The sequence below is a fragment of the Peromyscus maniculatus genome, chromosome X (genome assembly GCF_049852395.1).
Source record: "Peromyscus maniculatus bairdii isolate BWxNUB_F1_BW_parent chromosome X, HU_Pman_BW_mat_3.1, whole genome shotgun sequence".
NCBI classification, from domain to species: Eukaryota; Metazoa; Chordata; class Mammalia; order Rodentia; family Cricetidae; genus Peromyscus; species Peromyscus maniculatus.
Window position 1 is genome coordinate 87,287,894 of NC_134875.1, and position 25,514 is coordinate 87,313,407.

General features: G+C 40.3%; 1 protein-coding gene across 2 annotated transcripts in view; it reads left to right on the forward strand.

Moving 5' to 3' along the window:
- Nucleotides 1-23,499, forward strand: part of Ophn1 (oligophrenin 1) — a 353,114-nt gene extending 329,615 nt beyond the window's left edge. For both annotated transcript variants that reach the window (XM_006981173.4, XM_042268747.2), the window contains 5 exons: nt 561-881; nt 13,352-13,517; nt 14,530-14,580; nt 21,497-21,538; nt 22,712-23,499. In XM_006981173.4, coding sequence (XP_006981235.2) covers nt 561-881; nt 13,352-13,517; nt 14,530-14,580; nt 21,497-21,530 — 572 coding nt within the window. In that variant the 3' untranslated portion in view covers nt 21,531-21,538; nt 22,712-23,499. The remainder of the gene's footprint in view (nt 1-560; nt 882-13,351; nt 13,518-14,529; nt 14,581-21,496; nt 21,539-22,711) is intronic.
- The last annotated feature ends 2,015 nt before the right edge of the window (nt 23,500-25,514 follow it).

Below are 25,514 nucleotides of genomic sequence, written 5' to 3' on the forward strand. Positions count from 1 at the left end.
TCTCTGAAGCTTTAACTATATTCAGAATCACTTAAATGCCTATTCTAATGGGCATAGGAAATTATGGACCACAAAGGCTAAAGGAAGAATGTAAATTGGCTATTCGAAGATATTTTTACATGGATGGAGAAAGAAATTAAATTCTATTAGGCTTGTTAGCTTGAGATTTGAGAAACCTTAAAAATGCTTTTAAAAGAACTACTTGAGAATTAGTTGATGCACTTATTTAGAAAAAGTAAATTATGCAATTGATTGGGCACTCTGTCCTTTTTAAATTGCATCCTCTTGAATAAAACAGCTTGGAATACTAGCGTTTATTCAGTTGTGTTGGTGAAAATCATATAAAATCTTTAATTGAACCTCATTTGAATGAGACCTGTGACTATATACAAATTGGGCAGGGTGCATACTCTTCTTGTGGCATGTAGTCAGTCTATACTACAATAATAACCATTTTCAAAGTGTGCAGATTTTCAAAGTTAAATATGTATCCATGCATCAAAACAAAACAATTTTGAAGGTAATCATTAATCTTTCTTCTTTTTACCAACTTTTTTCAGATGAAACCCATCAAACTCCTAATGGTACAATCACTAGCAACCTGGACCCCCCCAAGCTACCGCAGCACCTCAGACTACCCATTCAGAAAAGTGGGGAAACTGATCCTGGAAGAAAGTCCCCAAACAGACCTGTTTCTGACTGCCAGTCCGAGCCCGGCCCAGAGGTGGATGTGGGGAAGTTGGTATTTAGGTTGCAGGATGGAGGGACCAAGACTACTCCAAAGGCCACTAATGGACCTGTGCCAGGCTCTGGACCCACAAAGACTCCTTCTTTCCATATAAAGAGACCAGCTCCCCGGCCAGTGGCTCACCACAAGGAAGGTAAATGTTTAGCAATCCTATGGGAGGCAGAACTGAACCGAGGTACTTTTCATCTTGGAAACTTTCCTTGCTCTGCCCTCCCTCTCTCCCTCTTGTCACGCTTCCTCCTATTCCTTGCTTTTTTAATTGTAATTTTTAAAATTAGCTTGCAATGTAATTAGTAGGTTTGAGTATGAGGTTTTAATACACATTTCATTTGAGTTGATTGATCCCCCATTTTCTTGATTTCCCCTTCCCTGCTGTATAATTTTACCCTCACTATTCCCCCTTCCACTTTGTTCTATTGTCTTCCCTACTTGCTCCCGTAGAGCCTCCTTTTTCCCAGTCACATGGGTCTCTTTCTAGTTTCCTGCCCTTTACTCATATTTACTTTTTTGTGTAGGTGTATTTCACAGTTACAAACTAAGATATGCATATGAGAGACAATATACTGCAACTGTCTTTCTGAGTCTGGGTTAACTGGCTTAAAATAATTGATTTTCATTTCCATCCATTTTCCTGGCAAATTTCATTCTTCCTTTATCGACGACTAAAATTCTTTTGTGTATAGATACCACATTTTCAATATCCATTTATCTGTTGATGGACATCTGGGCCTAGCTGTTATGAATAGAGATGCAGTGAACATGGATGTGCAACAAATGATGTTGTCGGATATAGAGTCCTTTGAGTTTATGCCCAGGAGTGGTAGAGCTGGGAGAAAAGGAAGTTCTATGTTTGCTTTTATAGATGCCTCCACACTACTTTCCATAGTGGCCTCAGCAGCTTATACTCCCACCGGTAGTATGTAAGTCTTCCTCTTTCCCCACATTGTGTTCTTGATGGCTAGCCATTCTCACCGGGTGAGATGGGATCTCAAAGTTGTTTTAATTTACATTGCTTTGATGGATAAAGATGCTGAACATTTTAAAAGATATTTATTGACCATTTGTAATTCTTCCTTTGAGAAGTATCCCGTTTTGGGTTACTTCTGTTTATTGCTGTGAAGAGACACCACCACCAAGTCAGCTCTTATAAAGAAAGCATTTAATTGGGGACTTGCTAACAGGTTCAGAGGTTCAGTCCATTATCATCAAGGCAGGGAGCATGGTAGCATGCAGGCAGACATGATGCTGGAAGAATAGCTGAGAGTTCTACATCCTGATCCACAGGGAGAGAGGGAGACTGGGCCTGGCATGAGCTATTGAAACCTCAAAGTCCACCGCGAGTGACACACTTCCTCCAACAAGGTCACACTTCCTAATCTTTTTAATCCTTTCTAACAGTTCTACACCCTGATGACTAAATATTCAAATATATGAGCCTATGGGGCCCATTCTTATTCCAGCCACCAGAGTGTCTGTTCAGATTGTTGGCTCATATTCTAATTGATAACTGGTTTTTTTGTATTTACTTTTTAAAGTTTTAAAACTATTTATTATAGATATTAACTCCTTGTATGTTGTCTAGCTGATAAAGACTTTCCCCCATTCTCTAGGCTGTTTATTCTACTGAATTGTTGGTGGTGGTAGTGGTGGTTGTGGTGTACAGAAGTTTTTAAATTCATGTGGTTCCATTTGCCAGTTCCTGGGCTATTTCCTGTTCAGAGATTTGTTGTCTGTAATTGTATTCTTAAGTGTTTACCCTTTGTTTCAGTGTTTCCAGTTTAAAATCTAGGTCTCTGATCGACTTTGAATTAATTTTTGTGCAAACTGAGAGATAGGAAATCTAATTTCATTATTTTGCAAGGAGTTATTGATTTTTGCTGATAGTTTGTTGAAAGGGCTGTCTTTCCTCCAGCACGTATTTTTGACACTTTCATCAAAAATTAGCTTTCCATAGCTGTGCGTGTTTATCTCTGGTTCTTCTGTTGTGTTCCTTGGTCTACATATCTGTTTTGTGCCAGTAGCTGGTGTATTACTGCAGCTCTATAGTCTAATTTGAGGTCAGCTAACGCGATGTCTCTGGCTGTGTTTCCTCTGCTTAGAATTGTTTTGATTATGTTATTTCATATTTCCTACAAATTTTAGGATTGTTTTTCTGTCTCTATGAATAATGGATCTCAACATGTAGCCCATTAAGGCTTTGTACAGTATATCCTCCTTCCTCAGCCTCCTGAACCTCTGAATGCTGGGATTATAGGCATGCACCACTGCACCTAGCCAGAGATCCTTTCAAAGGGAATGTGTTACTGTTCACTAGCACAGTGCTAGAGTACGGGTAAATAAATGTGGTGTAGAGTTGGGAACTGGGAAGCAGGAGAGTAGAGAAATACCAGGAATGGAGTTGGTGTGAGAAGTATGCACGAAGCCTTTCACACATGCTGAATAGCACCACAGATTTCTTTCTAGACAGGAGAGAGAAACAGAGAGAGGGGAGGGAGGGAGATATTTCAGAGTATACATAAAGGCAGAAAGAAGTTGGAGGAAAAACAAGGCTGTCCAGATAAAGCAGAGGAAAGAAATTCTGTGGCAGGCTTAGTACATGCTGACAGCATTGTCTTTGGGCAGTTTAGTAAATGCTGTTTTGTGTGGATGCCAGCAAGATTTCCACAGAGCAATTGACACTTTCTAATTCTCTGGTTTGGTCCTCTAATGCATTTGTATGCTCGTGTTATTTTCCATGTCTGTACCTTGGGCTTTATAGCTTTAAAATGGGAAAAAGAATACCTACAAACAATTTTTTAGGATTATAAGGCATAACAAACAAAATACCTGGCTCATAATCAGAAAATGAAATATGTTATTAATTTTCTCCCTCTGTCCTGTCTTTCCTCCCTACAATTTGCCTCTTATGGGAGGCAGCCAGGAAAGGCCAGACATCTATGGAGACATCTGCTTCAGTTTAGAAGTCATATATTGATCATCACATTAACCAAGTAGAAAGTTGGGTAACTGCACTTCTGCCCCCATGGTAAACTTTGCCCTGCCCGTTGTCAAGCCAGGTCCTGTCAGCTCAGCACACACAGTAACTTTTAGCCTTCTACATCAGTTCTGCCTCCAACATCTTTGGATATAGAAATCCCTGTGCTATCCCTTCTGTTGCTTCTCTCACACTCCCATCCTTTGGGCTGCTGGCAGCAGCAGCTGTGATCTAATGGTATCAGTTAATATAAGAACTGATCTGACTTGTCCAGAGTCATCCAGGCTTTCTCAGTCTGAGCTGCAGCATTGCCAGATTTTTTTTTTTTTTTTTGCTCTTAAATCAGTTAGCAACAAGCCTGTGTGGTACAGTTTCCCTTAAAGCCTCTGGCCTTCAGCCTTGGCAGAACTGGGATGGGTTGGGCCATGGTGGAGGCCTATAGCCAAATCTTTGGTGTAGTTGCATCTTTAAACCTTCCCCACCTATCTCTTCACCTCTGCTTCCCACATGAGTTTCGCTGATGCTCATGGTAAGTTCCTGGACACCAGAAGAGTTATCAGTTAATCAGTTGCTACACATAGTTCTCCCTCTGGGCTGAAGCTGATGATTAACCCCGTGTGCTAACAAGCAACCTGAACGGCAGGCTTGGAGAGAGAGTTGTCTCTTCTGCTTACCCACTCTACACCAAGCAGTTGTTATTCTTTTTCACCTTTGTTGAAGATACTCTGTTGCATCCGCTATTCTGAATGTGTCACTCTCCTAACCTCTCCCCATCTTTATGCTTTTCACCAATCTAACATGTGAGTGCATTTCATTGTTCTCCACATTTTCCCTCAAAGCAATTAGAAATAGCAGAAGTGTGGTGCATGTTAAAGGGCTTACTTCCATGACAGTCAAGTAACTTTGCGATACCTACTATTGTTTCTTGATGGAATTTTATTCAGGACCCTTTTCTATCCAAGATATGGACCTGTATGCTTTCTCTTATTCATTAAATATTTTTATTGCTGGTAAATGTGTGAGGTAGGTTTTACCCTACCCATCTCAAAGAAAGAGTGACTCAGACATGAAACAAATTGCCCACAGTCCCTTGGGCTATAATATGCAGAGATGTTGCTGGAAACTAGATCTTTAGGATGCTTTATAACACATTCAATTTTAAAGATTTACTTTATGCATATGGACATTTGTCTGCATGTATGTATCATGTGTGCACCTTGTGCCCATAGAAGCCAGAAACGAGTATTGGGTCACCTGGAACTGAAGTTATAGATGGGTGTGAGCCACCATGTGAGTGCTGGAAATCAAATCTGATTCCTCCACAAGAGCAGCAAGTTCTTTTAAACACGTAACCATCTCTCTAACTCCTTAGTCTTATGTTTTTTTCTACCTTAGCTGCCACCTTCTTTTCTGTCAGGCATTACTCTGGGGTATACAAAATTAGCATGTCTCCATTTGACCATTTGATATTGTTATCTGTCAAATTATTTTTTTTTAGGTTAGCGTTTAAACAAATGGATGGTCCATCATGGCATCTTCATGCATGTGTATTATACTGTGTTGCCATTTCTTGCTCTCTTTCACTATCCTTCCCTGTGCCTCCTCTAACTCGTTCCTTTTCACTCCCCAGTTAGCCCTCCCTCCTACTTTCTTTCCTGTTATATGTATTACATTACTCTTTCTATTTCCTGCCTCCCTTATGATGTCTTCCTCCACTCTTCCCACTTTCTATTTTTGTGGTTCTCCACGTAGGTACCCCCCATACACACACATCTATTAAAATCTAGGTTCTACATGTAAGAGAAAACATGTAGTGTTTCCTCAATGCTACTTTCTCTTATCGCTTCTGGCTTTACAAAATGCAAGTGTGTAGTTTCTACAAAAAGATTTAGGACTTTTGGGGAGAATGAAGAGGACAAAAGGCTATATGCCTTTTGCTTATATTTGTACATTCGTTCAGATATCAAACTAAGCAAAGAGGAAGACCAAGATGAAAAGCCATGTTTCTGCCTTCCCTTTGTTCATAGTGAGAATAGCCCATAGGCTATCAGTTCCATCCCAGTGTGAGCTATGTTCTTGGGTGATAGTGAGAGCATTCCAGTAAGAGCAGGGTGTAGGAAGCCCTTCATTCTGCCTGAGGTATAGATAGTAAAGTGAGTGGCATACCACACAGAGGGGCCCTATGACATGTGGGTTTAAGAGCCCTGCTCAGAGGCTTTCTTCTCTTTGGTGATATGCTCCTGGGCTTGAAGGAAGGATATTTGCAAGACCTTTTTCAGTCACACAGCCATCAATTCTTCACTGGGGTGACTAATGCTGTAAGTGGCATTTGTATCTGCTCTGAAAGTATTAGGAACAGACTTGCTCCTGCAGTAATGGGCGTTGCTGGCCATTATCCACATTTTCTTGTTTGGACTTATTATACTTAGGCTTTAGTAATCTACTGTTTGGTTTTCATTCTCTGCCTTTCCTGGAGTCTAACTCCAAATTGTTCTATAAGGATAATTAATGGCTAAGGGGAAAGGAAGGCTATATGGTGAGTATGGAGGAATGGCATAGAAAGCAAGAGATCATTCTAGAAGGCTGGGGGTATGCTATAGGAAGAAACAATCTTCTCCCTGCTCTGTAGCCCAAGGTTGGGTATAGGTGGATATAAGGAAAGGTACAAGAAAGTTGCATAAAGTCAACAACTGATGACTGTTGCATCTCCAAAAATCTGCACATGCTAAGATATTTGGTCACCATCACTTGACAGAGGATGGGAAAAGAAGTAACAAAATGTTTTGGAGAGGCCAGTAATTTTGTAATCCATGTTTTGGACCAAGATTCAAAAGAAATTAAAATGATTTCAATTTGATGGAATACTCTAGACTAGAGAGAATTTGTGGTTAAACCCCATCCTCCATTACTTCTCTCAATGTGTGTTTTACATTTGACTCTGTCTCTCCTAGCTGTGGTATTTCAGGTAAATCATAACTCCTCTGAACCTCTCATTCGTAGAAGAGGTTCATAATTGTGCCCATTGGATTGCTATATAACAAGGAAGAATGGCATGTGTATACCTGTCCCATTCCAACTACCCTGTAAATGGAAGGAGTTGTTTGGCTTTAATAGTAGGCTGTTGTAATTAGGTCAGCTTTACTTTCTATTTCCCACTATGAGGAGGGTGGGATAGCACCTCCATTACAGGCAAGTGAAGAGTGTGTGTGTGTGTGTGTGTGTGTGTGTGTGTGTAGGTAGGTAGGTAGATGTGGCCTATAAAGCACCTAGTTATACAGTAGAGGCTCAAGAAGAGGCAGATTACACGACAGAGACCAGAGACATCCGCTTTTCTGTATTCTAGAGTCTTGGAGAAACCTCAAATGTAAAATACAAGCAGAAGAAAATACCTCAGAACTACATATTTTGTCTTTAGCCTGTCTATACGGGTGATAAACACCCAGAAAGAAAAAAGCATTGGGGAGGAAAGGGACAAAAAAAAAGGATCTTTAGCTCAATTCAAGTCTAGTTTGGTCTGTGGATCCTCTGATGGTCCTACTCAAGGGTATTCACTCATGCCTCACTTCTTAGAGCCCTTTAATGTGACTGTTGAGTCACAGTGCTCTCACTTATTTCCCATGACTATGACTTCTCATCTCAGTTTGGCTTTCAGACCCCAGGGAAACCATATCAGATCATTTGTATGCATTCCTTGTTGGACACAAATGCCCTCACAAAATTCCCAGTATACTGAATACTTACTTTAGGTTTCAGAATGCTCTTGAAGCTTGAGGGTATTATGCTTTGTGTGTCCTACAAAGCTCAGTTGGAAGCCTAAAAAGGGAAAGCTTTCTTCACTGTCCTTCTAAAAGACTGAACTGCATTTTTCTTTACTCAATAAATATTTGTTGAATATCTGCCGGTTACACGCAGAGCAGTTTACTTGGGTCTCTTGGGGATACAGAGATGAGTCCCACCTGGATCTTGCTCTCAAGTTGCTCCCATTCTAATAGGGGAGAAAGAGCCATGAAAACAAAGAGCCAAAGTACAAGATTCAAAGTACAAGACAACCAGTGCCTTATGAGCTAGAGAAAGGAACTTGGAGAATCTTAAGCTTCCTAAGAGACATGGCACTTAAGCGGATGCAAATTTGGGCATGTGGGAATAGGATAAAGAGTATCTTGGAAAGATGATTAACTGCAAGACATGCACACAGAACAATAAATAATGTTTGTCTGGATTGTAGCATATGTGAAGAAGAACGGTGGAAAGCTAGATCAGAAAGGACTGCTGAATCCCAATGGAAGAGGGTATTGAATGCCAACTTAAGCATTTTGGGTATTGTCTGCAGGCTACAGGGAGCTATGAAATGGAAATCCATTTCTTGAGAGGTAACAGGAAGGTAACAGGAAGAAAGGAAGGGGGAAACTGATAAAGAAATTGAGGCTTCCATGGTATTTCCAAAGCAGCATACAAAAGTCAGCAGAGAGAGGTAAAGGTTTACAGACTGATACCATCTGCTGATTCATCTGCAAAACAGTCCAATATTCATATTGTACTGGCAGAGAAATGAACTGCTGACTTACACAAGCTAGTTTTAGTCCTAAGATGAGAACCCAGGTTTCCTGACTTCTAGTTATATGACTTCTTTCCGTGCCTTGCCAATTTGACACTGTGGCTTAACTGTGACTGAGACAAATTAGAGGCAAGAAAGAACAACACCGGGGTCTTTCAGCCAAGAAAACTCTTTGCTGCTACTTCAAAGCATGACTTGTAATGAATCATCAAGTTGGAGTTGCATATAAAAAGGGCCTAATCAGACAAACAGTTAATGGTGCTTACTTTCCAGGCCCTAGTTAGATGTCCATTTGGATGTGGCTGTAAAGGTAATGAATGAGGGTGCTGTTTTGAGGATGCTATCTGCTGTACTCATCAAGAGAAATGAGCCCTAGGATAGGCATGACTTCAGGTAGAAACATTTTCTGGCTCAAAAAGTATAGTATCTTTCCTAGCAGACTCCCCGCTCCAGTAACCAGTAGAAGTGGGATATCACTGTCATCGCTGGTCATCTGTGACCTGCAATGAGGAAGCAGTGTTGTGTGGCTTATAACTTTACAGCTCACACTGCCCATCATCACATGTACCTGGGGAACACTGAAATACTCATGAGCAAGTCCTACTCCAGTCGAACGAGGAATGCTGAGGATGGGATCCGGTTACTGTATATTTAAAGGTCTTCACACGTTCTAATGTGTAGCCAGGGTTGAAATCCACTGCACCACTGGGGCCTGAAACAACATAGGTTTCAGAAATCACATGCGCATGGATCTGTTAGTGGTAAATGCTGAGGTTCTTTTCATTTTGGAGTGTCTTCCTCAATAGTAGAAAAAGCATACCATCTGTGCAGAATGATGGCCAATCTTATCTATGCAAACTGTGTAAAAAGCATTAAGCGCAGTGTTACAATACTTGGAATACAACTGGTGTTTCATAATAAAAGTAGCCAGAACTGGAACTGTGTGAGACCCTGGGATTAATCCCTGTACTGCAAAATCAGTCAATACAAATAAATAGTAACTATTTTTTACTTATTTTTTTACTGTTATCATTTGCAATTTTATATTACTACTACTAATAACAACATAGCAGACACCAGAGGAAAAGTGAATATGAAAACAATCTAAGCATACATATAATGGGGAAGTAGATTTATCATTCTGATCCTCAGTTTCCTTCTCTGTAAAGTAGAAATGGCATGAAGTCTTTATTCTTTCCTTCTCAGCTTACTATGAATATCATCTGGGAGAATGTTCCAAACAGTATCAATTTGTTAGGGAAAAAATCAATTATTATTACTTTGATTATTTTTTTCTAATGCAATTGTACAAAATCACCCTTAAATGTAAGATAGAGCCTAGATGTGGAGATAGAAATTCTTTCTGTAAACAGGAATAATGTTTTACTCATTCCTCTACTAGTGTACTACTTACACTGTACTATCAGAATCCTACCTTTTCCCCTGAGATTTCTCAGTGGATGATTTATTTTAATATGTAGCTCAGATCTGAGCTGGGTCTTGTAAAACATAATTATAGTATTTTTATTAATTTTTTGCAAATTTCATACTTGCATATAATATTTTTTATAATATTTACCCCCTCCTCCCCATAACTCCTCCCAGATCCTCCATCCTCTCACCCCTTTCAAATTTGTTTCCTCTCTTTTGTTTTTATAAAACCTACTGAGTCTGATTTGTGCAGCCCACATACTCTTGAGTATGGGAGCCATCCACTAGAATGTGTTTGCTCTACCGAGAGCCATAGTGCAAAGAAAACTGACTCTCCCTTCCCTGTGGGGCGTTTACCCACCAACTCCACAGCTCCCCGGAGTTTTCTTGAGTGCGAGCAGCAGGAAATGTTAGATAGAAGGATTTATAGCGGAGAATCTTGCGGAGATAAACAGATAGAAAATAAAGCATAGCCTCGAGAGGGCCTGGAACCTTTTCCAACGGGCCCTGACTGTCTCTGGCCCAGGGTTTTTATAGAGACGCCAAGGGGTGGAGCAAAAGACCTCCTCCCCCAGCACAGCCAAGTGCAGACCATCTCAGACACCTGCACTCAGGCCCGTGGTCCTGATCATCCTCTATTCGGACCTGCTGGGTAAAGCTACGAGGAACTTGAGAACGGGCTCCCACACTTCCCTAGCAGCTCTCAGCGGTCAGTAGCTCCTCACCTAGGTGTGGGCTTACATGCCCCTCCCATCTCCATCCTGGAATGTTGACTAGCCTGATCTTATGCAGGTCTTGTGCACAAAACCACAGCTGCTGTGGGCTTATGACTGAAACAGTCCTGCACTGTCCAGAAGACACTGCATTACTCTTAGAATCTTTCCAGTCTTTCTTCTGCAATGATTCCTGAGCCTTGGGAAGGAGAAAGGTGAAACCACTGGCACCTATTCTCTGCACTTTGACTAGTTATGAGTTTCCATGTTAAATGTTATCCATTGAACAAATAAAGTGCTCTGATGATATCTGAAAGCTACATTAATCTGTGTATACAGAGAAACAGATTAGAGGGCAGTTTAATTCTATGTCTATTTAGCAAAGTGATAGTAGTAGGTTTTACCCCTTGGCCTAGTGAACTCTGCAACCATGGGTTTGAGACCATACTTACAGTACTAGGCATGTTCTTCCTCCTGTGGAAACCCTAAATCCAATCAGAAAGTAATTGGTTACCCCTATAACATTCATGCCATTATTTCACCTACGAGCATATCTTTTCAGGCCAGTTGTTATTTTACCATATAGGATTCACAACTAGGTATGACTGCTGGTAACTCTGCCCCCCCAAGCAGTATTATGAAAGCTAGCCATCAGAGAGAAGGCTTCCTGGTCAAGTACTAACTTAATTTCTCCAATCTGTGTCCAACGTATGTGGTATCTTCAGCAATAGGGTCTTATCATCATGTTTTGGTGGGCAGCCAAGAGTAATTGCAATAGACTATATTGTTCTGGGGTCTCAAAGACACTTCTGACCAACAAATTGAGGTGATATACCTCACTCCTGGCACCATGCTTTTTATTTGGTAACCGATGGCTTCTGGAAGGTACTTTGTTCCCTGTGTATGGAAACTCCAATTTAATTATTTTATGTATTTAGGAATCGTATAAAATGATAGATCTTCATATGGCCTTTTCAAACATCCTTAGTATTGTATTTCCCTTCTCCTACCCACTCTTATGAATGGATATAGTGCTTATGATGTGAGCTCAGGAGTACATAGAAGGAAAGAAGCAAAATGGTCTAATGCTCACTTACCCCTGCTTGTTTTGGACACTATATCATCTAACTTAATTCTTATAATCATCTTGTGAAATGACATTGTTATAAACCCATTTCCCAAATGAGAAAATGGTAGATATTAAATCACTGTCCAGGTTCTCACTGCTTGGAAGTAGCAGAATAAAGCTACACATCCAGGTCTTCACAATTCTAGACCCTCTGTACTTGTTTTGATGGGGTGGTGAAGAAACCAGTTTGATAGAGTAGACTTGGTAGATAATGTCCAATGATTATTCCTGTGACAATAATTTGGAGCTAGCTTAAAGGAGGTCTTGAACTTATGTTGAAGAGTTTAAACTTTATCCTTTGCATTTTAGAGCTACTAAGAAGGACTTGAAGAAAAATAAAACTATGTAAACTTAAGTAAATCCTACAGCAAGCAGTATTATACAGATGGAATTTAATGTCTTATTTTTACTTTAAACATCTTGAAGAAAGAATGAAAATCAAGATTTCCTAACATTAAGCAAATATCAAGATCTGATGCACTTGCATTGTTACACATATGGCTTTATTAATATTGTCTTCATTGAGACGCAAGTACTTTTTGTGTGGAGTTTTGTTTCCTTTATTTGTTGAGACAGAGTCTCACTCTGTAGTTTAGGCTGGCCCAGCACTCACTATGTAGACCAAGGTGGCCTTGGACTAATGCCAATCCTGCTGCTTTAGACTACCCAGCGCTGGAATTATAGATGTGAGCTACCATGCCCAGCTTTATGGATTCATTTTTACTTTATTTCAGATACATATTTTGTCTTGACCTTGTTCAAATTCTTGTCAGTTTATATGTAATATCTATTGGTTAATTGCTTGTAAGAATAAATTGTTTGTTTAGCCTTTGTAGTTGTGTCTGATGTTTTGCGACTAGAGTATGTTTTGTGCCAATTGATTTTTCTTATTTTTTATCTTGGATGAATTTCTTTGAGCTTTTTTTCCAAAGTAGAAATACTGGATAAACAAGTCTGAATTATTGCCTATGCATGGATGTGTTCCATCCAGATTGTTCCAGAATGCTTGATAGGTATCTAGATAGAATAAGTTCATACTGCCACCAGTAGTATGTGAGTCCATCTCTTTTTGTCATAATTTTGCCAGTACCATTTCATAAAATCTATATGTTTATATCTTATGATTAACCTGTAAGCCAGAATTGTGGAGGTAGGAAGGTGAGTTATGAGGGTACTTTAGTACTGAAAAGGACCTTTTGAGAATTATTTTAGTTTTAATTATGTGTACATAGATGTGCATATGAGTACACCTGCCCACAGATTCCAGCAGAGAATGTTGGATCACCTGGATCTGGAATTACAGATTCTTATAAGCCTCCTGACATGGGTGCTGGGAACCCAAGTTGGGTCCTTTGCAAGAGCAGTAAGTTCTTTCAGTTGCTAAGCCATTTTTCCAGTCTCAGGATCTGAATTTTAGTGGTTATGAATTGATCAAATTCAAGTTTCTCATCAATCATCTACTATGTGACTGGCACTGTAGTAAACATATTAGTTCCTAACTTAATGCCTTCAATTTCTGTAAACTGGTGTGTTGCTACTCTGAATTACAAAGCCAAGGAAATGTAGAATTAGGAAAGTCATAACAAACGTAAGGTACATGAAGTTGTACAGTCCAGGTTTAAATGTAGGCTTTCTAAAGGACAGCAGCCAGAAGAATTTTCAAACAAAAATAAAGAGTTGTTGTTAGCCAAGAAGAAATAGGGACCAGAGAACATGGCCCAGCCAACCCCAGGTTACCTACTGATGCTTAGTGTTCTATTTGGCTGACTATTCATGTCCTTGGTGTTGTCTTCTCTTTTAGGAGATACTGACTGTTTCAGCAAAGTTCGGCCCCCAGGAGAAAAGCAAACAATCATCCGTCCTCCAGTGAGGCCCCCAGACCCTCCTTGTCGGGCCAGTACTTCACAAAAGCCAGAACCAAAGCCAGATACTGTGGCTGGCAATGCAGGGGAAATCCCATCATCTGTGTACGTAACATTGTCTCTCAACTTGACCTAAGGCCTGTGCTGGCCACTAGAGATGCTGTCAGGGTCTCCATCTCTGGTTGCTAAGTGTATACAGCACACAACTCTGGAACATCATTCTCTTCATAATCTGGGAGACTATCCACTGTCATCCCTGTGTGAAGTATTCCATTCAACACCCAAAGCTGAGCTATTTCACTAGAGATGAAGACTTTTTCGAAGTCTTATCTAAAGACTCATTCTTTTTCTTAGCTGCCCTGATGTCTGTAAAGTAGAAAAATTACTTTCAGTTTTTTTTGCTCTAGAAATCTTTTCTTTCTCTTGTACTATTGCTACTGGTTTTAAAGTAATTTAATGAGTACATTTTTTTGTCATTGTACTTGTGCTTGGAGCTTTCTTTCTTTCTTTCTTTCTTTTCTTTTTCTTCAAGAAAAAGACACATTTAAAAAAAAATTTCCAGAATGACTCAGATCCCCTAAAGATCCTCTCTCAGTACAGGAGCTAAGCTGACATGCAGTAGTCCCTCTGGTGGCTGGGCAGTAAGCTGGGGAGCCAGGGAAGAAGCAGAGCTAAGGAACCAGCTTTGCTTGACCCTCCTCAGACTCGCCTCCTGGACCCTTCTTAGCACATTGCCTCCTGATCCTCCTTTTTCTTGTGTCTTTTATTGCTGGTAATTGTAAAATTAGGGAAGGAACAAAGCCGCTACAACTTCAGCTGATTAACAAAGCATATTTACAAAGTGCCCTAAACCACACTTTGAAACCAAAGATTGTTTTCACTTAGTTTTCAAAAGACAGGTCTGAGTGGACCACAAACTTTGACCATTCTGGATCAATAAGTAGTAAAGGGTCTTATTTGTTGCCTTGGGATGCGTATGGCTTTGGAACCATTTCTCATTCTGAGTTTTGCCCAGATCCTTGGCTTTTTGCCAGCCAAGTAGTGGGGAAAGTAGGACCTTTCCATTGGTCCTTGGTTCTCACATGTATTTTACTATAGCTCTGGCTTCTATTTGCAGGGTGGCATCCAGGACCAGATTCTTTGAAACAGCATCCCGGAAAACTGGAAGGTAAGAGACGCAGGAGACGGAAGAGGAGGCAAAAGGCAATTTGGAATAAATGCATCAAATGCGTCTCAGCAGTTTCTGCTCTTCCCATCTCCTTTTCTGTTTCTCTGTAGTTCTTGTTCTCTCTCTACCTCTATCCCTTCTCTCCCTTGTCTTCTCCCACCTCTTTCTCCTGCAGTTATTGTAGATTGGCTTCTATTTCTCATCTGTGTCCTGTCTTTTTCTCTTACTTGGTCTTACATGTGTCTCTGCCATTCTCAGTTTCTCTCAGTCACCTTTTGTGTTTCTCTGTTTGTGTTCTCTTTATGCTACCCTCCTTCTTGTTTATCTTAACTTGTGTCTCTATTGTCTCTTTATTATTCATTTTTTCCATTTCTTTCTTCTGTTTCTCTTTCTCCTTCACAGACATATATATGCATGTACACTATTGTATGTACACACGTCTTAGGATTACTATTGCTGTGATGAAACACCATGACTAAAGCAACTTGGGAAGTGTTACTGGAGGGCTTCTCTCCAAGTTCCACCAAGCCCCACAGTCCCACAATCCACGTATAAAATAATCACTCAGACGCTTATATTACTTATAAACTGTATGGCTATGGCAGGCTTCTTGCTAACTGTTCTTATATCTTAAATTAACCATTTCTATAAATCTATAACTTGCCACATGGCTGGTGGCTTACCGGTGTCTTTACATGTTGCTTGTCCTGGCGGTGGCTGCAGTGTCTCTCCCTCCTTCTTCCTGTTTCCCCAATTCTCCTCCCTCCTTGTCCCGCCTATACTTCCTGTCTGGTCACTGGCCATCAGTGTTTTATTTATATAGAGCGATATCCACAGCACTTCCCCTTTTCTTCTTCTTTTATTTTTAAAAAAGGAAGGTTTTAACTTTAACATGGTAAAATTACATATAACAAAACAATTATCAAGCAAGAATTACAGTTACAATATTAAAGAAGATATCCTATTTATCTTATATTTGTGAGTTTAAGGTTTTATATCAAAGTTATCTTTTATCATAACTAAGGAAAATTGTAAGTATCTAGTCTTTAACCACATCAAAGACCTCAGAAGGATATAATACTACCTGAGAAATGGGAGAAGGATGCAAGCAACTTTTGGGAGTTTTGCAGGGTAGACAGAGACAGCTGACAGCCTGGACAGTCATCCAAAGTTCTCTTGTAAAGTTGGGGCATTTGTCTTTAGCCCACAAGCCTAGAGTCTCTCATTCACTTTTCTCTGTGTCCTGTAGAATGTCTGGCAGTTTCCTCTCTGAAGCAGGAACCTGAAGGACCATTTTATCAAGCAAAGTTTAGTGGTCACCTTCCTATGGGCCCTGTATGTCCAGTTGATCAAGCAGTCCTTGCCCAAATGGCTATTTTTGCCAAGGTGAAGATAAACTCCATATGGAGTGTCTTCAATGCCCATCCTCCTCTCCGAAGTAAATCCAGTGCTGTCAGGAGCAGACATGTCTCACTGTCCAGAATTTCTGAATTTTTTAAACATTTTAAATGTCATATTCTGTAGGTCTATGAAGTGTTTGAAGACTACCTATCTATCTGAAATATATCTATGTATACCTAGAAGACTTAACTAACATGGCTATAAATATGATTATCATAGATGACTAATTATTAATCTATTTCTTAATTATCCATTACAATTTTAAGTGAGTTACATAAAATAATACCTCAAACAAGAATAGAAATATATATACAGTATAACAAAATTAACTTCAAGTTTGTATCAATAAACTAAAATTTATACCAATGTAAAAACATTTTAAACATAAACTAAAATCTATATCAATGTAAAACATTTTAAACAAGTTGTTCTTTAGAAGTAGGTTCATTAATCTACCCTTTTATCTTATCATCTCTATATCCTATATATCTATATCATATTTCCTTTTCTTTTTTAGAAAGAGATCGCATTTATAATCAACCTGTTTTAAATAAAAATATTGGGGTTTTTTTTGTCCCACACCAGAGGGCTCTTCTGATTTGGGACAGAAGAATCTCAACCATTTTTTTTTTTAAATATGTCTGGGTTTAGAGGGGGAGTGAGCCAATTCCACCTCTAAAGCCAGCTTGGTATATTTGGGAATTTGGGCATAGCATCTCTTACTACTTCCTGCTGGAGGGGGGTGCTGTATCTTATGGGGACGCAAAGAAAATTTTAGGCCTATGGGGTAGTCCGTGAGGCTGTATTGTGTGAACCAGTTGCCTTGAAACCGCTCTGGATGTTAGATCATCTGGGCCATGGTGTCATCGGAGACCTTTCAGGGGTTCTTGGCTGGTGAAACCTGATGTATCTTAATCTGGAACAAATCTATAGCCTCTGGCTTTCTGTGGAAACAAAAGCAGAACCTCTTTTCCAAAGCAACATATTCTTAAATCCAAATTTTGAAGTCAAGGTACCTTTAAAATATACATATTGGTTTAATTCAACATCTTTTTTGATCAAATGTTTTTTTGCAGTTAAAAATCCCAAAGACAACACAATCCAGATTCTCTGTGTAATATTCACCTTTACGTGGCTTTTTTATATTAATTTATATTTTTTTGTCTCTTTCAAGCCTACGTATATTTTACACACATTATAAACGATTTTATCTGAATCAGTCTTATTGTGAATCTATTGCTTTAAACTGTAGTATTCTAAGACTGAAATGGCGCTGTGGCTTCTGGCTCCGCCCATTTCAGCTCACCAACATGACATTTTCCGCCAGTTCTGTGAGTCATCAAGTCTCAGAAATAGTGGGTCTAAGCTTTTATCAAAGCAGTGTAGCCCAGAAACCTTTTTTTTTTTTTTTTACTAGTAAAGACTAAATCTACCACACAGCATAATGTGCCGCTGGCAGACACCTCATTCCCGCTATACTGCCGGTCAAACGCAAATGCCAGGAACCCGCCAGTAGTTCAAACCTGCGTTTTGTGGTGTCTAGCTGCCCATATGAGACATGAAGCAGGAAACTGGTTTTGGCTCTGTTTAGAATTGGTTATTAAATATTCTCAGGTTTAAGGTGGAAACTCGAGCCATTGGGTGCCATTTGTTGCTGGAGGGCTTCTCTCCAGGTTCCACCAAGCCCCACAGTCCCACAATCCACGTATAAAATAATCACTCAGACACATAAACTGTATGGCCGTGGCAGGCTTCTTGCTAACTGTTCTTATATCTTAAATTAACCCATTTTTATAAATCTATACCTTGCCACATGGCTGGTGGCTTACCGGTGTCTTTACATGTTGCTTGTCCTGGCGGTGGCTGCAGTGTCTCTCCCTCCTTTTTCCTGTTTCCCCAATTCTCCTCTCTCCTTGTCCCACCTATACTTCCTGTCTGGTCACTGGCCATCAGTGTTTTATTTATATAGAGCGATATCCACAGCAGGGAAGAAAGGGGTTATTTGGTTTATACTTCCATATCATAGTCTATAACTGAAGGAAGTCAGGACAGGAACTCAAACAGGGCAGGAAGCTGGAAGCAGGAGCTGATGCAGAGGCCATGGAGGAGTACTGCTTACTGGCATGTTCTTCATGGCTTGCTCAGCCTGCTTTCTTACAGAACTGGGACCACCAGCCCAGGGATGGCACCACCCACAATGTGCTGGGCCCTCCCCCATCAATCACTAATTAGGAAAAAGTTCTACAGACTTGCCTACAGCCTGACCTTATGAAGGCATCTTCTCAGTTGAGGCTCCCTCTTCTCAGATGACTATAGCTTGTGTCAAATTGATATAAAACTAGCCAGCACACATCTAAAGCTATATTGAAAAAAAGAAACCTTACACCCAATGAAGGTCTTTTTTGTTGCTGTTATTTTGCTTATTTAGACTTCATAGGATATAAGGTCAGCTGACAAAGATATGTAGAATATAGCATTCTATTATCTATGGATTCAGAGTAATTGTGGCTCCTATTTCAAAGATAAATAGTTGACTCGATGATTATCAAACTGACCATCCACATAAATCTCTTGTAAAACTGTAAAAAAGAATAATCCCAGATTCTTGGCTTCTATTCTACACTCACTAAAATTGGTCTTTTGAGTGGGGCCTGAGACTCCATTATTCCTCCTTTTGTTGTCCCCCTCTCATATTTCCTCTCTCCTTTTTTCCTTCTGTTCATCCTTCCTTCCATTTGTTTTTAAGTTTTTTCAAATGTTGGTACAAACTGTTCAAGCCCCTGGGCATTTGGGAGCATTTGAAGAAATGGTTGCTTAGTCTTCAAGGTGTTTGCTGTGAGTTTGTTCCATATGGCTAATTTGAGATTTTCAAGTTGTGCTTCCTAGCCAAGAACAAGAGTTAATTCTTCTAGGTGGTCAATTCAAAGCAGAACAATGCACCTTTACCGTCAATGGGGCCAGGATAGGTTTGGCATCCTCTTACCAATACCATGAATCTAATTCACCAGGATGTGATTCCACATGACAAGTTACATAGTTAGCTTGGCAGCCACAGATAGCTCTGGGATCAGCCAAATTCTGTTTAGACAATAACTTATCATTTAGTTTACTATAACAGATGAAAGTGAGGTCAAGTCCCTGATCCCTTTTACCAGAGGCAAGAAAATAAAAAGGGTTTGGATTTGGATCTGGGGATTATAGCTCAGTGCTAAAGTATTTGTGCATCATGCTTGAAGCCTTGGGTTCCATGGACTGGGGCAGGGCAGAGGGGGAGAGAGAGACATTCTTAATAAGGGGCCTCCTATGAGTAGTACTACTTCCTGGCATCCTTTTTTTCATCCCTAGGATAAATAAATCACTTGAGAAATAAACACCAGAGAAATTGAAGGAAATAAACAAAGATTCAGGCGTATTGAAAAGAAAGCTTTTGGGAAGAGTTAATACATGAGCTAGGGCTTGATAAAATAGAAATACACAGGAAAATTTGGGGGATTGATCTGTTTCTTAGGATAGGCATCAAGAGGGGAATATTTAAGAGGCATGAACAAAGTCTAGTAGAATTGTTAGTACAGGCTAACTTTCAGTAGGAAAACTAGTGCTAAAATGAGGTTGAGGGCATCAAAAGATTGGTAATATTGCCAGTGGATTTGTGAGCCAGTGCTCAGGGAAGACTTAGATCAACCACAATCCCAGAAGGCTTTCAGCCCATGCTATTCTATCCACTCTTTATCTGGGCTTCTAGAACTTAGACTTAATCCTGTTCTGTGTCCTAAGAATCACCTTGGAAGGAATGTAGGTAAGACTAAAGTACACCTGCCTTCAATATGCCATCTTGGCTACCTGTAGATTCTTCTTACTCAGAAGCTGCGTAGAAATAATACTCCTCTCACCTCGAATCCACCACTAACTACTATTTGTCTATTTACATCCTGGCCACTTAGCAAGATGTTACCAGTCATGTGGCTTATATGACCTTAATATGGTCATGGTTGCCAACCTCTTCTATCATCTCAAATAAAAATAATGCTGAGTTGTTTAACCGTTGTCTTGCCTCTTTTAGTTTTTCATTTGCATACTTGACTGTAGCCTGCCATTTTGACTGCATCTGTTCCTAATTCCCTTGCCCTCTGTAGCATTCAAAAAGAAAAAACCCAAAGGAAACATTATTAGAAATTTGTCAAGAAGAGAAGAGAGGAGAGAATATTTCATAAGGCAATATAACTTCAGAAGTGATTAGTGTCCCACTTTGTCTATAATGTGGGGTAAAAAGAAGAAAGCTCAGCTGAACATAACACCAGGAAAATGGATTAGAGCCAGACTGCAAAGGTCTTGTATGACATATTAAGGTGTTTGCTCTTTGTATTGTAGTCTACTGGGGGCAGGTCATGGAAGATGTTTAAGTGGTGGTGCACATTCTGAGCTGGCTGAGTTGTAAAAAGATCACTTTGGTGGTAAAGATTGGAAGCAAGGAGACCAATTAGGAAACAAATCTTGCTGGCAAGGGTTGATGAAAGTCCTGATCTAAGGTGTTGCTGTGGGAATGGAATACAAGGACAGATCTGAGATCAGTTCAATCAGACCCTGCTGACTTTTCAAATATAAGGCATTGTGGAAGCGCTGAGAGAGATAAGTCTAGCTTGGGCAATTTGGTCGATGGTACAACAATTAATCATAAAGAAACAGGTTTTGTGAGACATTTGCTGTGCTCAATTTCAAACAGTCACTGTGAAGACACTGTGAAACATTCAGATAGAGATGCCCAGTGAATAACTGGAAATTAAACTAATTGTCAGGGTGAGGCCTGTGCAGATTTAGTAATAGAACTCTTAAGTACAACCACTGTGTTATAGAACTCTAGTTTGGGGCATCACATATATACTGTAATATGAATAGTGACACTTTGGAAGAAGATTCCCAATATTTGGTGGTAATTGAAACCATGAATAGAAATAAGATAATTTAGGCAACTTGTTATAAGTAGTTTCAAGAGATGGGATAAAAGTAGAAGGCTATGGATATAGCTGTGGGAACCAGCTGTTAGGTGGGATGCTCTGGCCATATTGTTGAGGAGTTTATTGTCTATGATTGTCTTTCTTCCCCCAGTTCTCGGCTGAGTAAGCAAGGCTAATTTAGGGCTGATCAACAGGCTGAGCAGAGATGGGTTGTTTTTTTAAGACAAAGGAGGATTTATCTCTTTCATGGTACTTCCCCTGCCTTCTTGCTCTTCTTACCAGTAGTGGTAATCACAGGATGTAAACTGTGGTCTTGGGCCAACTGCTCTATTATATCTACTCTCTCATAGTCTAGTACTCAAAAGATGTTTTAGCACCTGAAAGGTGGCTTTATGGCTAGAATAGTGGGTTCTCTAAACCTTCCCAATCTAGGAGAATGGAACTAAATGCAATAAAACATCTGAGCAGAATAATTTCCCACTAATAATCAAGTGACTTTTTTGGCGTTAGCCCTTTTAGTCTTAATTTCAAGGGCTTCATTGACATCTTTGTTTTGTCCTCAGTTCTCAAGGAAAACTTCCTGGAGATGAGAGCTGAGGCCACAGGTATGTTGTTTCTACCCTTCATTACAAAACATTGTTCAAATAAGCCCCTTTCATGGTATCTAGGATTTTGAAGACTAGAATACTATACAAGTCCAGAGGGTGGGGACTTACTCCAGGCCTCAGTTCACTACCCTAAAATTACATTTCCCTTCATTTGTGAGGTTTTGTATGATTTGAAGTCCTCTTTCTCCTCTGTTCCCCCTCAGCTACATTATTTTAAGATTGCTTTGCAACTGAATTCAGTAGAAATCCCAGGCTAGATATTTTGCCTAAGCACATTTTCTTTGCCAAGTCTCAATTTCTGTTTGTAAAATGAGATGATGGAACTTTCTGACTCTGCCATCCTTTGAGTCTAGAAGGCAACCAGCGACCTCCCTTTTGATATTATAACAAATGCCAAAGGGTCTATAGTCATACCAAGGGTCATACCAAGTCACTATGTCAGTTCTTCCCACCTGAACCATCATCTTTAGTCCTTTATGTTTTTTTAGTGCGTGGAACTTTCATATCCATGATCTCATTTGATCCACATCACATGCCAGAAATGAGGATACTATGTGTTCTAACTCAACAAACAAAGGAACTTAAGTTCAGAGGGGATAAGTGACTTGCTAAGGTCACAGGAGACTTGGGGGTCAGGGAAATGGCTTTCTCCGCGTAGGACTTTTGATTGCTTGGTTATCAGATCTCTGGCATGACATGAACCAATATGCACATTAATGAGGCCCAAGTATCTGGAGTTTGGCTTGCCATGTGCTCCTTAGCCTTCTATTTTTTCCTGTCACTGCCAGTCCTGCATGGCCTAGCGATAGATAAGTCACTCCTTATCAGCCTTAGAAAGGAAGTTTGGAGATACTGAAAGGACCACAAAGGCAGTGGCTACAATGCAAGGGAGTACAGTGGCCGGCACTCTCAGAAGTTCTAGTATCAGGATTTGCTTCCCCTGTAGATAGTTTTTTTTTTCTTAAGGAATTGGAGGTGTGGTCAAAGGCACAGTCTCTAGTCCTAATTATATCAGCCTTGAGCCTGTTGCTTGGGGTCTGAAGTGCAAAGTCCCTTTTCCAGATCAGGTACCAGTTATAGGGTAAGTAACTAGAGAGACCCAACTGCTCAATACCTGTTAAATATTCACCCAGGCCCACCTAACTCCCTACTTTTTTCTTTCCATTTCAGGTTTGAAAGGACTTGGCCTTGAGGGACCCTTTCCAGGTCGTGAAAGGGTCCACTTCAAACCCTTGTGAGCTATTTGGTGCTGAAGAGCAGTTCATTTCTGGCCCTTGTGCCTTCAGTGTCTGGGAAGCTATAAAATAAGGAGCACATGTCTTAGACACGTGTTTGTTTCTCCTTTGTATTCTGTCTTCATCTCCCCAGAATGTCTGTTGTGAGCAGCTCCTAGGATACTGGATGGCTGGATTCTCTCAAGCTCCAAACTCTACTGAAGTGAAAATACCCACTGACCTGTATTAAAGAGGGAAACCTAGTTTTCCACTCTTCTCTGAACTTACTGTTTCCTCAAAGGTCATTGGACTCTGAATGATTCAGGGCTAAAGCCTGATGTTAGGGGTCTCACCCTGATCTAAAGGCCACTTGAGTTGGGGCCATTGTTTACCTTATTTGGAAGGGAGTAGGGATGTTAGCTGAATATTGGAAATTGTGTCATGTCTCTTTCTGAAGATATGGACACTGACTAGTACCAGATTGGCACCCTGGTACCATGACATGTTAATGAAATCCAGTGGGGCCAGACTGCATGAATGATTCCCACACAGTGGCCTTCCTCAGGACGGCCTTAGGAAGGTAGCCTTTCTGCTTTTGCCTCTAGCCTCTGAGAACAAATCTGCTAAGCATGTTTTGCATGTCAAAGCCTAGGCCTGTCTGGATTTCCCTTTTTCCTACTTTCACCCAATAGCTTCCTTTTCAGCAATCAACAAATAAAACAGAAAATGTTTCTGTAAAAAAGGGTCAAATGTTAGGAAAAATTGTTAAGATTGACTGAGTCCAAGGAATTGTTGCTATTGCTTCTTATTTGCTTCTATCTCACATGCTCTTTTATTTCCTGAAAAGCAAGCAAACAAACAAAGCTACAAACAAACAAAACCAGATCTTAGCCAAGGTGCCTGTGGATTCTGGAACTCTATGATGCCCCCAAGATGACATATACAATTCCGTGAGGGTAATGCCTTTTCTGAGCAGATGGTTCATAACATTCTACTGGGTTTCAGATGGTACTACAAACCAATAAAGGTTAAGAACCACAGCCCTTGAGATAAAAGACTCTTTACAGCCCATAAAGGGTTGGATTAGAAGGAACTTTCAAACGCATTTATACTAACAACAGCTTAGTTTACATGAAGAGCAAGTTAGTGACCACAAGAGGACAAGATCCCAGGTGTCTGAGCTCCTACATAAGGTTCTTTTTAGTACAGCACATTTATCTAGGAAGGGGCCTTGTAGGTGGTGGCTTTAATGGCTCTTTTGGGAGGTATTGGCTTTTATCCTCTTTCTTGAGCCTCTCATATTTGCCAGCAAGTAGAAAATGTCAAGATATAAGCCGCTGGTCCTTTCATTACTGCTGGAGTCATTGAAAGTGCACTAAAGCAAAAGCCATGCAGGAAGTATGAAATCTGAGGACTAAACCTTTTTGAGCCCTGTTTTTTAGGGTGTTGGTGCTTCTGTTTCTGTGCAGATGCCTGGGCCACAGCCTCTGCGGCTTGCAGGACTCTTATTGAGTTCTGGTGTTAGGGCTGGATCTTCTCTTAGGGCTGGATCTTCTCTGTTATTGAGGGAAAAGCAAGGATGTGTGTAGAACTTGGCCACAGGTGTGAACCAGAAGGGCTTCACATCCATGAAAGATTATAAATACAGTTTGAGTCTGGTTTTCCTGAGACAAAATGCCATGGTAAACACTAAAAATATTAGAATATTCTTCAGAGGCAGGGAAAGACATTGCACTCCCAGTGGAAGAAGTATCTAGAAACTTTGCACCATGATTGCTGAGTTATGTGGGACATGGATAAAAACTCAGCTGGGAAAGGTGGGGCCACCAACTTTGGAGGCCAGGGAGCAATTGGTGGGGTAGTTCTACTTCTGTATCAACTCCCTTTAGACAAGGAAACAAAGTATCTCCTTTTACTATCTGCTATAAAGAGCAAAATTGCTGGGGTGAAGCATACTGTCATGAGATGAGATTGTCTTGGGGTATGCTTGATGCATAAAAGAGGTGATCAGAAGAGGTGATATGTGAAGGGTAACTATGGGAAATTAGCAGCAGCCCTAGCAAGTAGGTAAGAGAACTGTTAAGTCTTCAACCGATAGTGATGACAAAAGTGCTAACATTTAGTAAGCACCCGCTGAGTACTAGGTACTTCAAATACTTTATCTTCCATCCTTATAACAATCATGCAAGTCCTCATCTTTTTGTACAGACTAAGAAGGTACCCAGTTGCATTGTTGCTGACTGTAATAGTACACAGACATAGTGAGTCCTAGAAGTGTAATTTCTATCCAGTCCTCTCTGACTTTGCACCCTGTGCAGTTTTCACTATGCCATTCAGAGCTAGGTATTTAAACAGAGGGCGCATTACAGGAGGTGGGTTGACTCTCGACTCCTGTGTGCCTAACCAATATGGAAAGGAGAGCGAGGGAAGCAAGTGCAAGCCCACTTCAGAAGGGAGTAAGAACACAGGCTGAAAGATAATCAAATCCATGGTGGCTTTTCTTCTCACTCTGAGTTGATCCAACTGGTAGTATGTTTTAGAAGATCATCTAACCTCCCCTTGTGACGTGAGGAATTCGTTACAATTGGTAGCCGGGAATTATTTGCCTTGGTCGTTTTCCAAATAGAAAGGGTCCTTCTAGGTGTCGCTGTGCTTTCCCAGCACATCACTATGCCATTACATGGACGGTTTCATCGAGAAGTCTGGTGATAAGCACGCATGTTTTAAGAAGCAGGCAAATTCTCTGTGCCTTTGTGGAA